Below are 13,377 nucleotides of genomic sequence, written 5' to 3'. Positions count from 1 at the left end.
TTTTTGTTGTTTTTTTTGCGGTACGCGGGCCTCTCACTGTTGTGGCCTCTCCCGTTGTGGAGCACAGGCTCCGGACGCGCAGGCTCAGCAGCCATGGCTCACAGGCCCAGCCGCTCCGCGGCATGTGGGATCCTCCCGGACCGGGGCACGAACCCGTGTCCCCTGCATCGGCAGGCGGACTCTCAACCACTGCGCCACCAGGGAAGCCCGGGCCTTTTGATTTTTGATGTTATTTCTAGCTTTATGCCAGTAAGATCAGAGAATGTTGTCATATTATTTCCACTTTTGGGGACTTTATTGTCTGTCTGAAAAGGTGGTTGTAAGGATTAATTGACTAGAATACTTTGATATGGCATATACTATATACTCACTATGTTAGCTTTTATTACTGTGTACTTTGCTTTAACAGTGGTAAAGAATGTGTAGTGTTAGGGGCTTCCCTGGTGGCGCAGTGGTTGGGAGTCCGCCTGCCGATGCAGGGGACGCGGGTTCGTGCCCCGGTCTGGGGGGCTCCCACATGCCGTGGAGCAGCTGGGCCCGTGAGCCATGGCCGCTGAGCATGCGTGTCCGGAGCCTGTGCTCCGCAGCAGGAGAGGCCACAGCAGTGAGACGCCCGTGTACTGCAAAAAAAAAAAAAAAAAAGAGAATGTGTAGTGTTAATGTTTTTCATTGGACTGACTATAGGTTAATATAACCAAGTCAGCCTACCAGAGTTTAAAGATACATTTTGAAATGCCATTTTGGTTGGTTTGGTTCTTATATGCTCTTTTAGTAGTCCAGGCTGCCTGTGTCTGTCTGCTGTTAGGTCGCCATAGACTTATAAAGTAGTCTATTTTATCCTGGTTTATTTTTATTCTTATCGACTAAGTATATTTTAAGTAAATTTTGATTATTACCCTGCATTCAGAGATTATCTAAATTCAAGGTGTAACACTGGTGTCTGTCATGATGCTTTAATCCTCAAGTACTAGAATGCCAAATGACAGTAGCTTAAACATTGACAACACAGTTTTCACATGCGGACACATTTTCCACATTAGATTTTCAGAGATAAGTAGTTCTAGGATTCGTATAGCAACTTCACATTGTCATCAAGGGCCAAGCTCTTTCCATCTTCCTGCCTGGCCTTCTTCAGTGTATGGGTGATACATATATCTCCTCTTAATTGCATTGTGGCTGCTGTAGCGTCCAGCGCTGTGCTTCCATCAGACTGAGTCTTGTAGCAGTGGGGAAGGAAGTTGGGTCAAAAGGACTTACTCTTTGAGATGCTTTCTCTTTTATTAGAAGACGAAAATCTTTCCCAGAGGTTTGCAGTAGACCTTCCTTATGTCTCACTGGCTAGAACACGATAGCATTCCCACCCTTAGCTAGGTGATCGCCAACAAAGAGAAATGGCATTGGCATGATTGACTTAGGACAGTCAATATTCATCTCCTAGGATGGGCATAATTGCCCTAATCAAAGATGGGTGTCCATTAGCAAGTTAGAAGTGGGCATTTCTATCGAGTTATTACCACTGTTACACCAGTAATTACCAGTAGTGTCTGTCTCTGGACAGAACCTAATTGACAACTATGCTTTTATGAAAGGTAGATTTTCTTTTGTGGAAAGGAATCTGGGTGTTGCAGAGCGCTTTGGTGACTTCAGCAATGAGGCAGCAAGTGGATTTAGAAAAATTAAAATTTTCCTTCATTTTGAATTGGATCTTGAGACTTTTCCTGGGTAAGAAAATAAATTTATGAATCACAATAATTAGACTAATGTGAGTTTATTTTTTTTTAGTCAGAATCTGGAGAAGTGAATAGAAACACGGAACTGAAGAAACTTCGGATTTTTGGGGCTGGGCCTAAGGTTGTGGGCTTGGCAATGGGAGTAAAAGATAAAGAAGGTAAATCTGTTATTTGGTCATGAAAAGAAATAAGGTACAACAATATGGTTATAACAAGATTCATATGATACTCGATCGTAGTCTGCCTTGGGATTTTCTTAGGCAGCATAGTTCCTAGACAGATCACCTTTTTAGTGGCAGATAATTTTAAGGTGTGAGGAGCCATATTATGTTGAATTTTTGTAATATTTTGGAAGAGAGAAAGTTCCTCCTCCATGTCTAACACATGACACAGAAATTGTAGTTTCTAAAGGCTAGTTTATAAGAGAATTGCAAAATTAATGGTTCTCACCTGGTAATCTAAAGCTTATTATTTTTAAATTTAAAGAGAAATAGAGGATTTCTCTGACCTTTAGTATCAAAATATACTGGGGAGAGCTAATGATTTAGATTCTAACCATAATTTTGACATTTTTCTTTAATTGCCTTTACATATTATGATACTTCATTTAAGTAACCTGTTTAAAGAATGCCTAGTACTCTCAGCTTAGCATGTTAGAAACTTGTGAGTAAAATTGCTAATGCGGAGATCAAGTTTGACAGTTCTATGTGCATGTTAGTTTTAAAGCTCAATTTAACAAAGATTGTGTTGGATATGTTTTTACTGTGTAAGAATTTAATGAATTGCTATAATCACAAGTCATATTGATTACTGTGCATTTTATGATATGGCTAAGTCTTTATTCAGATTGTGGGTTGAACTCTGGATAATCAGGTAATATTCTTCCATCACTCGCAAAGCATTCAGTGTGATAGGACTTCTAGATACAGTATAATGTTTACTATTGCTCTTTTAAAAGATTAAGGACTTTATCTTTTTTCTGTTTGTAATTGTATTAGCTGGCAGTGATCTCAAAGCTAGTCCCAGATTAGTCCCTGATAAGTACTACATATGGGCAAGTGTAGAATTAGTAGTTACGCTCTCTGGAGCTTGATTGCCTGGACTAGAGTCCCAAGTCTGCCGCTGACTGGCTATGTGATTTTGGTCAAGTTATCTAGCTTCTCTGTGCTTCAGATTCTTTATCTTCAGTGGGGGGATAATAGTTTATCTGCCTCATAGTGTTGTGAGATTTTAACTAATTTAAATAATCTAAAATAGTGTCTGGTCCATGGTAAGCTCTCAACATTAGTTTTTACTATTATTATTATATAACTATTTTTATTTCAAGATGAGGTCTCCCGAAGACGAAAAGTTACCAACAGGTCAGACGCATTTAACATGCAAATGAGACAACGGAAAGGAACTCTCTCTGTTAACTTTGTAAGTGTTCTGAGATGTGTCAGGAGGGAAAGGATTTATTTTTATTTTAGTTTTGCACTTTTTACCTTGCTATATCTTAGTATGTTATCTAGTTAGTTTATTTAGTTGTAAGACTTGATGGTGCATCTGAACTTGCCGCTTTGGTTTATATAATACTAACTTTGCTTTGTCCCATATACACAGACTGTTCCCTGAGTCTTATACCTTGTAAGTGAGTGAGTGAGAGGATGAAGTGAAACTGTAAATCCTTAGCTGTATTAATGCTCGGTATTCAGCCCTCTACCAATAAAGAGTATTTGTGTATAGAAAGGGTGATGTGGTATATTTTATTTATATAAATTGACTTTCAAGTACCCTAGATTTGTAGTCTTCCTTTATTCTCATACCTTGATATGCTTTTATTAATTTGCTTGTAGAAGCTCTGAGGAAATTTAGGAAGTTTTATGCAAAGTATTTAAATATAGTTATTTAAAATAAATATTAAGGATTTAAGTTATGTTTACTTTTTAGTGTACATTATTTTGTTTGTTTCAATTAAGGTGTTCGTGGTAAAAATTTAATATTGCTTATTACAGAAAATAAACTTTTGTTTTATTTTGTTTTTTTAACAGGTTGATCTTTACGTTTGTATGTTTTGTGGTCGGGGAAATAATGAAGATAAATTGCTGTTGTGTGATGGGTGTGATGACAGCTATCATACATTTTGTTTAATTCCCCCACTGCCTGATGTGCCCAAAGGAGACTGGAGGTGTCCCAAATGTGTTGCTGAGGTATAAGCCTAGCCTCACCTTTGGAATTAAGAACAGTAACACACACACACGCGTGCACAGTGAACACACTCCGTGAAGCTTCTTCTCCTCTCTCTTTGTTCTTCAGTGTTTGAAATCGCCAGGATTTTTGAAGAGTGATAGTGACTGGAAATGTAGCAGTTCTACTGTGGCAGTTTGTTTTCTAAAGGGTCTTTTTCTGACTGTTGGTTAGATAATTCTGTTTATTGCTGCAGACTTTGCTCAGAATATTCATATTCTTGGAAAACAATAAAAATGAAGAAAGTCTGTAGGTTATTTGTTTTTTCTTTTTTTTAAAAAGTAAAAATCAGACATGAAGCTCTAGAACTTAGGATTCATGCATCCAGTTTTCATGCTACCAATAGATAAACAAGTATCTATTAACTTGTTTAAATTTTGACTTGATTGTACTAAATTGTTATTGAAAGATTATAATGATGTCATTATCATGAAATGTCTGGTCTGTTTACTTATTTTAACAAAATGTGATAGGACGTTGAAGGGAAAGAGATGGTATATCTAGATGTAGTCAAAGATGGATATTTATGGCCTTTGAATTATTTATTTATTTATGGCTGTGTTGGGTCTTCGTTGCTGTGTGTGGGCTTTTCTCTAGTTGCGGCGAGCGGGGGCTACTCTTCATTGTGGTGTGCAGCCTTCTCATTGCGGTGGCTTCTCTTGTTGTGGAGCACGGGCTCTAGGCGCACGGGCTTCAGTAGTTGTGGCTCGCGGGCTCAGCAGTTGTGGCTCGTGGGCTCTAGAGTGCAGGCTCAATAGTTGTGGCGCACAGGCTTAGTTGCCATGTGGCATGTGGGATCTTCCCGGACCAGGGATCGAACCCATGTCCCCTGTATTGGCAGGTGGATTCTTAACCACTTCTGCTACCAGGGAAGTCCCTTGAATTATTTTTTAATTTATTATTCTCAAGGTTAGATGATTCAGTCCTACTCGAAGTCAGTATTTGTGTTAAGAAATTGGTCATGGTGGTTGGTAGTATGAAAAAAAATCATTTTTCTAGCTAATTATCCTAGCAACCCGGTGAATATCCCTTTGTCCTTTACCTTTCCTCCCTCCATGAACATTTATTTTTCCACTGAGGATAATAGACATCCCTGGGCTTGATTCCAGGTTGGTAGTCCTCCAGGTGTTTGTCTTGGTGCCAAAGCTTAATGACAACTCCAAAGCCCAAAGCTGTTTCATTGCCACCTTCCTACTGGAAGGTGTGAAAATGCAGTTGAAGTTTAAGAACATTATTTCCTGATTCCACAGTAATACTTGTTTTGTGGTCTAGAGTTGACTGGATTTGCTTCCCCTAGGGAAATGATCAAAGAAGGTAGTACCTGAGGGCCTTAATGCGTACTTCAGTTCAGTTTCAGTAAGTTAATCTTAGATTTTTTTTCTTCCCAGGAATGTAATAAACCTAGAGAAGCCTTTGGATTTGAACAAGCTGTACGAGAGTATACACTTCAGAGCTTTGGAGAGATGGCAGATAATTTTAAGTCTGACTATTTCAATATGCCAGTTCATGTGAGTATCTATCTTTTAGGTCACTTTGGGAAAGTATAAAAATTTATCTGATTCCAAAGCTTTTGCGTTGCTTTTTAAAAACTTTCATTATTTTGTAGAAAGCAGGGACAGCATAAAGAAGATGATAGAACACCAGATCTGAAGATTAGGGGCCTGGGATCTGTTTTTGTTTCTTTTACCCTCTGCCGTGGCAGTGTGCACTGTAGAGAAACTGGCTTCGACCTTCCACTTGTTCTTTAGTGCTCTGGGAGCGCTGTCCTTTACAGACAGGCACGGAGGATGCGGCAGTTGCTGCTTTGGTCTAGTTATTTGTAGTATGAGGTTTGCTTCTTTCCCTGGGGGATCTTGGACTTTAAAAAAATCCCTTTCGAAATAATTTGCCAAAGCTGTTAAAATTCAGCCTTGATTTTTGTATTTCCTTTTCCTTCCTTATGTCCTGGGTCATCTTTATCCTTCTTAGTTGGAAAGCAGCTTGCAGAAGAAGGCAGTTCAAATTCATTATGTTTTTCTGAACATCTAAGTTGTCTTTAGCTTTTTCCCATCGTCAGTCAGAAAAGCTAGGACTGCAGTCTTTTCAGCTCTGGGAATTGAGAAGGTTTTCTGTTTTTTCATGGGCTTTTTGTTCACTTGACCTGTGTATTATGTCATAGTGGGTTATGGTTATAGAGAGTTGGTAATCTGTAATCTTTGTTTTCCCTGTGTAGATGGTTCCCACAGAACTAGTGGAGAAGGAATTCTGGCGGCTGGTGAGCAGCATTGAAGAAGATGTTATCGTAGAGTATGGAGCTGACATCTCCTCAAAAGACTTTGGAAGTGGATTTCCTGTAAAGGATGGTCGGAGAAAGATGCTGCCAGAAGAAGAGGTGCAGAGCACATAGTAGTATCCAGATTTCTTATCCTGAAGCTGATTCAGCCTTTACATAGCAGAAAACTTTCTTTAATCTTAAGGGACCACGTTCATTTAAAATATTAAATATGTAGAATTTGGACAGTAAAAATAATCTTCAGTTTTGAAAACAATAAATTCAAAGTACCATTAAATATTATTTAACTTTGCATTTTATCAATTTTTTTTTTTTTTTTTTTTTTGGCCGTACGTGGGCCTCTCACTTGTTGTGGCCTCTCCCGTCATGGAGCACAGGCTCCGGACGCGCAGGCTCAGCGGCCATGGCTCACGGATCCAGCCACTCCGCGGCATGTGGGATCCCCCCGGACCGGGGCACGAACCTGCGTCCCTTGCAGGTGGGGAGGTGGACTCTAAACCACTGTGCCGCCAGGGAAGCCCTTAACTTTGCATTTTAAAACCAGTTAAATTGGTTTAAAACTTTAACTTTAGTTAAGATTTTGCCTAGCTCTTTCTGTTTGGAAATCTAGCAAGTGACAAGATTTTTTAAAAAAATTACATTTTACTGGTAGGTCCACAATTAATTTTCCTTTAACACCTGGGCAGGTAGGTGTTCAAATATGCATTTAAACTGTAACAGATAATGAAGTACTATCACCTAGGAGATGACCTCTGTGTGTAAACCTGAATTAAGATGATCATTTCTTTCTTTTTCTCTTTACTTTGGTCCTTGTCACCTTTTCTTTACCTTTGTAATTGGCAGTAATTGAGAGTTTTATCTCCTATTAAAGGAGTTAACACATAGTCAGAAAAAAAAGTTACACAGTGGAGAAGGATATACAATTAAAAATATGGCCACTCTAGGTCTCTTAGGGCTACCATTGACATGGCATATCTTTTCCATTCTTTTACTTTGAAGCTGTTTGTATTTTGGAATCTGGTGTGTGTCTCTTATAGCCAGCATATGATTGAATCTTGCTTTTTTAAAAATCTAGTCTGAAGGTTGACTTATTTATTTATTTATTTGTCCCTCTGTCTGTCTGTCTGCCTATTTAGCTAGCTAGCAAGCTAGCTAACTAGCTAACTAGCTAGCTAGTTAGCTGCGTTGGGTCTTTGTTGCTCCACGTGGGCTTTTCTGGTTGCTGGGGGCTACTGTTTGTTGCAGTGCGCCGGCTTCTCATTGCGGTGCCTTCTCTTGTTGCAGAGTATGGGCTCTAGGCGCGTGGGCTTCAGTAGTTGCAGCACTTGGGCTCAGTAGTGCAGCTTGAGGGCTCTAGGACACAGGCTCTGTAGTTGTGGCACGTGGGCTTAGTTGCCCTGTGGCCCGTGGGATCTTCCTGGACCAGGGCTCAAATCCGTGTCCCCTGCACTGGCAGGCGGATTCTTAACCACTGTGCCACCAGGGAAACCCTATACAGATATATTTTATAGGAACAGTTCAGTGTTGAAATGTGTACATGTTCAATGTCACTGAATTAAAACCTGCTTTGTAGAAGTATAAAGAAATGCGTCAACCTTAGTTTCTTCATACCCTTCCGTTGGCAAATGATAGGCAATTACCTACTTATTGGGAAGAGGCTTTGTTTTACAGCTTTTAACTTTTTCTGAATTTCATTTTGGTTTTGAATTTTTAAGTTGCTCTTGAACAGATATTTATATCTTCTAATCTTAAGAGATAAGGTCACAGAGTTTTTATTTTTTAATTTTTTTTATTTTTTATATATATATTTTTGCGGTACGCGGGCCTCTTACTGTTGTGGCCTCTCCCGTTGCGGAGCACAGGCTCTGTACGCGCAGGCTCAGCGGCCATGGCTCACTGGCCCAGCCGCTCCGCGGCATGTGGGATCTTCCCGGACCGGGACACGAACCCATGTCCCCTGCATCGGCAGGCGGACTCTCAACCACTGCACCACCAGGGAGGCCTGGTCACAGAGTTTTTAAAGATTATTTTAAATGTGGTTAAATGTCAACCCTAAGTAAACAATATAGATAATAATCCTTCTAAATGTTTGAATTCTGTATGAATATTCATCTGTTTTTGCTTTTGCTCCATTCACCTTCATATAAGAACGTGGAGGGCTTCCCTGGTGGTGCAGTGGTTTAGAGTCTGCCTGCCGATGCAGGGGACGCGGGTTCGTGCTCCGGTCCGGGAGGATCCCACATGCCGCGGAGAGGCTGTGCCCGTGAGCCATGGCCCCTGAGCCTGCGCGTCCGGAGCCTGTGCTCCGCAGTGGGAGAGGCCACAACAGTGAGAGGTCCGCGTACAGGAAAAAAAAAAAAAAAAAATGTGGAGAAATTTGGGCTTTAAAGACATCAGCATAGCATGAAGAGACAGGGATACAGCTCTTTTTTCTAGTCTGGGTCATCGATTTGCTATTTATTTCATAAGCAATAACATTTTACTCAGGATTCTGTTTTTATGTTGTAAGATGGAGTGAGAGAACCCATTTATACAAAAGGATTTTAAGGACTAATTAGACAGTGTATATAAAATCTCTGTATTTTTTATACTTATATTTTCTGTCAGTTTGTTACTCTTCTCTGGAAGTTACTCTTAGAAAAGTAGATACCTGCCGTCTCTTCCCCAGGAACTGTGCATGTATGTTGAACTTCTGTATGAGTTAGCTTCTTGGCATCTGACAGCATGCTTCTCTGGTATCATAGTTTAGTGGAAAAGTACTTCTGAAGTTAATACATTTGTCTTATAAATACAAGTGCTCTGCAAACAGGGCTTCTGAGGAATAAAAATAGGCATAGAACTTGAAACCTTGGAAACATTTTTTTCATCTTATCCTCTCTGTGTCGTAAATCACTGAATAAATCCTGTTAATTTATTTTTCATTATTTTCTGTGGAATTGGCCTGTTTTAAATCCCACTACCACCGTCCTTGTCTCCGTCCTGTCATGTCATGTTGGGATAATTGCCGTGGTCTTACATAATGATCACTTGTGTTGGGGGTTCCCCAGAGCTTCTCAGGTTCGCTGAGAACTCATGACTGTGACTTATTACAGTGAAAGGATATAAAGTAAAATCAGCAAAGGGAAAACAAGATGTGTGGTCAAAGTCTGGAGGTAGCCAGTTGGAAGCATTCAAGAGCCCTCCCTCCCTGGAGTCACACAGGATGCACTTAGGTACTCCAGCATCAGACTGACACCATGTGTGAAGCATCGCCCACCAGGAAGGCTCATTAGAGACCCAGAGCTCAGGGTTCTTATAAGCGGCTGGTGACATAGGCACCTTCTGCCTAACACATAGCAAAATTCCAGACCCCCAGAAGGAGATCGGGCGTGCATAAACCACACTGTGCAGCACTGCGAGCCACCCTGTGTCAGTGTCACAAACTGTTTACCATGCAGCTTTCCAGATGCCAGCCAGGGGCCGAACTTGAAGCGGGCCTTTTTTTTTTTTTTAAATAAATTTATTTATTTTTTATTTTTGGCTGCGTTGGGTCTTCGTTGCGGCACGTGGGCTTTTCTCTGGTTGCAGCAAGTGGGGGCTACCTTCGTCGTGGCATGCAGGCTTCTCATTGTGGTGGCTTTGCTTGTTGGGAGCACAGGCTCTAGGTGCGCGGGCTTCAGTAGTTGTGGTGCACGGGCTTAGTTGTTCCGCGGCATGTGGAATCTTCCTGAACCAGGGCTTGAATCTGTGTCTCCTGCATTGGCAGGCAGATTCTTAACCACTGCGCCACTAGGGAAGCCCCGAAGTGGGCCTTTTGAAGGGTAGCTGTCTTAGGCTTGCTCTGTTAAAGTAGCTTTTCTGAACACTGCCACTCTCTGCAGTCTCTCTCATACATTGCTTTCGGTTAAAATTTTAAGATCGGTGGGTCTTGGGGAGTTCATTTTGCAGTTCTGTCTATTTAAGTTTGAAATTTTCCATAATCAAAAATTTTAAGATAAATATAAAAATATTTAAGATGTTTATCGTATTGTTTCACTTTTCAGAATCTGTTTTATTTCCGTTTTGAATATAGGATATCATCCAAGCTTCTTAGTCTGAAATTTAAGATTAAAGATCCAGTCTTCTCTTCTGGTCTTATTTCCTGCTTTTCTGAGTATGACCATTCCACTCTGCCTCTTTACCAGCCAGACCAGTATATTCTGTCTCTTGTCATTTACCTTCAAATCTTACCTAGTCTTCCAAGATCAACCCAGGTTTTTCCTTTTCCACCAAGTTTTCTTATTGATCCAGACTCATGATGATGACTATTTTGTTGTCCTCTGAAGAACTATATAATTTACTAGTTTATCTGTGTTTGGAGTTTAATATATATAGTCTCATCTTGGAACTGTTTGTATGTAGGCCTGGTCTCTTCACCTAGTTTCAGTATTTGTTCAGCCAACTAAAAAATATATTGAGTAGTATTTTTGAAAACTGCTTTTTTTTTTTTTGAAAGCCTATTGAGGGTAGGAATCATATCTCTTTATTATTCCGTATTGGGATTCCTAGTTAAGCCTTTGTTGGAATTTCTTCTATCCTCTGTAACTCTTAGCTACACTTTTATAATTTCCTTATCTCTGTGCCGCATTATGGATGATATCCTCAAATCAGTCTTCTGGTTCACAGATTCTCCCTTCAGCTTTGTCACTGGCTATTTAGCCTCTTAATTTGAGGGTTTTATTTTTAACTCTGTATTATCGAAACTTTCAAATGTATAAAACTAAACATAGTAATGCACTTCCCTCCCTCCCTACCTGGCATCCAGGTTCAACAGTTATCAGCCTTCTAATAGAAGGCGGATTCTCTTACCTGTTTTTGCATTCAGTCTGTTGCAATATCACATCACATATCCTCTGGAAAACTCACACTACATTTCTGCAAGAATGAGAGTGAAAAAGGCAAATAACATCTTAGAATTATTATGAATGTAGTTTGACTTTGCAGGTCCCCTGAAATAGGCTTGGGTTCCTTAGACCCCACTTTGAGGACTGCTCTGCACAAGGATAATAGCACTTTGAGTCTGTACCGCATACCGCTTCAGAGGTGGCTGTTTGAAACCCATGTCTGGAGCTTACGTCCAGTTAGAAACCTCTGTGAAAACTCAGACAACAGCTTTCCGTGTTCATTCTGCCTGTGCTTGCTTTCTTTGTTTTTGGAAACTGCGAATTCTTTTTTCTCTTGAGTTCATCTATGAAGCAAAATTTTTTTTGATGTTGTAAATAGATGTGTTTGTGGGAGTTGGGGGTGCTTTCTGCACCATCTTGGTCTTCAGTGTTGCCACAGATTCCGGATTCTGTATCTTACTATGTTTTGTCTTCACAGTATCTGGCACCATTCTGTAAATATAGTGGTAAACATTTTGGGAAGTTATGTTACCGGGGATAAAGTCGAAATATAATAGCGACCTATTAAAATGAGTCTTAGAGTATTTTACTGGTAAGCTATGGGGGCAGGTGGGGAGTAATAAAAAGCCTTATATGCTTCAGAGTAAACCAGAGATATCTGAAATAATTAAAGGGAAATATAAATAACACTTAGGAGATAGGATTAAATATTTAGGAATATGAGTTACATGTAGAGAGCAAAGAGCATAGATTCTATGGACTAGATTATTGTAATTATTATAAAATTTTTACTTTTGTTTTTGAAGACTCCCTTGAGGTTTCTGTTGGGCACTTGTCATTTCTGATCTCTTATTTACATTTTTTTCCTTTTGTAGGAATATGCGCTTTCTGGTTGGAACTTGAATAACATGCCTGTTCTGGAGCAGTCTGTTCTTGCACATATCAATGTGGACATCTCTGGCATGAAGGTGCCATGGCTTTATGTGGGAATGTGCTTCTCTTCCTTTTGCTGGCACATCGAAGATCACTGGAGCTATTCCATCAACTACTTGCACTGGTACGTACAGTCTTTGTTAACAGCACACATACTTAGTGACCTTTCTACAGGTGTAACAGTGTTAGATGATGTGTTAGGGAGAGCTTACTTGAAAGTATTTTGTACCCCAAAGTTGGATAATGTGCTGTGTAGAGGTCTCAGGGTACAGCATGTCAGACACTTTCCCTCTTCAAGTGTGTGCATGCAGCAGAGCCTCGAGTTTCAGACCCAGCTATGCTACATTCAGCGCACATGAGAATTGCTCTGGTATAACTTCTGAAATGCAAGGCAGGATATTTTTTAAAGTTTATATAATTAAGATCTGACTAACCTTCAGTATTTAAGGTTGAAATTTGAAAAATTTCAAATTGAAATTTTTGTTTTTCCTTTTTAATAACATTTTCTCTAAAAATGCCTATGTTACATGTGTATTCATTAAATTTTTTCGCTGATTTTTTTGTTTCACACCCACAGCTTTTATTTACTTACCCAGTTCCTTGTCCAGTATGCTCATCTTAACCAAATGATGTATTCCTCTCCATTTGAAAGATACTGCTCAGATCACACTGTGCATTGGAAAGCTAATGATTTTCTTTCTCTGCTTCATCGCTGTGCTGTGTAATATGATAGCTTCTAGCCACATGTGGCTATTTAAATTAGTTAAGATTAAGTAAAATAAAAGTTTACTTCCTCAGTTGCACTAACCGCATTTTAAGTGCTTTATCGTCACTTGTGACTAGTGGCTCCTGTATTACCCAGCATCGATGCAGAACATTTTCAGTCATCTCAGTAAGTTTCTGTAGAGACAGCACGGTTAATTGTATGAGGGTTAAGAAATTCAGCTATTCTGTAGATAGCATGACTAATTAAATCCAGTTCCTTAAAGTTCAACTTAGTATTATAAATAAAACTCTAGTCCACTAAAGTCTAGTGTATTAATGATGCCAAGTGTTTGGTCTTAAGATTCATAGACAGAACTATATTCAGGGTTTCAACAATTTCTCGCCTTGGCTTATTTCCTTGGATAGTAAAATTGAACTCAATGAAGTTACGTAAAAGTACTCTAAAGGGCAGTGACTTTTACTTTGATCATTGTGGGGATAATTGGAATGTCCAGTGGACCTGTGAATCAGGCAGTATGTCAGTATCCTTTGGAACAATGCTTGCTTTTCATATAGCATCTTTCCTATTTGAAGATGCTGTTTAGTGATCTACCTTAAAGAGTTTATGTACTTTGAATTACTTTTCTGT

The 13,377-nt window shown here is 39.6% G+C and overlaps 1 protein-coding gene across 3 annotated transcripts in view; it reads left to right on the top strand.

The window, feature by feature from the left end:
* The window catches only part of KDM5A (lysine demethylase 5A), an 84,388-nt gene that overhangs the window by 18,459 nt on the left and 52,552 nt on the right, over positions 1 to 13,377 (top strand). For all 3 annotated transcript variants that reach the window (XM_019925933.3, XM_019925926.3, XM_019925931.3), the window contains exons 6-11: positions 1,783 to 1,888; positions 3,058 to 3,149; positions 3,761 to 3,919; positions 5,345 to 5,464; positions 6,169 to 6,327; positions 11,966 to 12,147. In XM_019925933.3, coding sequence (XP_019781492.1) covers positions 1,783 to 1,888; positions 3,058 to 3,149; positions 3,761 to 3,919; positions 5,345 to 5,464; positions 6,169 to 6,327; positions 11,966 to 12,147 — 818 coding nt within the window. The remainder of the gene's footprint in view (positions 1 to 1,782; positions 1,889 to 3,057; positions 3,150 to 3,760; positions 3,920 to 5,344; positions 5,465 to 6,168; positions 6,328 to 11,965; positions 12,148 to 13,377) is intronic.

The sequence above is a fragment of the Tursiops truncatus genome, chromosome 11 (genome assembly GCF_011762595.2).
Source record: "Tursiops truncatus isolate mTurTru1 chromosome 11, mTurTru1.mat.Y, whole genome shotgun sequence".
Taxonomy (NCBI): domain Eukaryota; kingdom Metazoa; phylum Chordata; class Mammalia; order Artiodactyla; family Delphinidae; genus Tursiops; species Tursiops truncatus.
The sequence above is the reverse complement of the archived record's forward strand: the minus strand, read 5'-3'. Positions and strand labels throughout refer to the sequence as shown.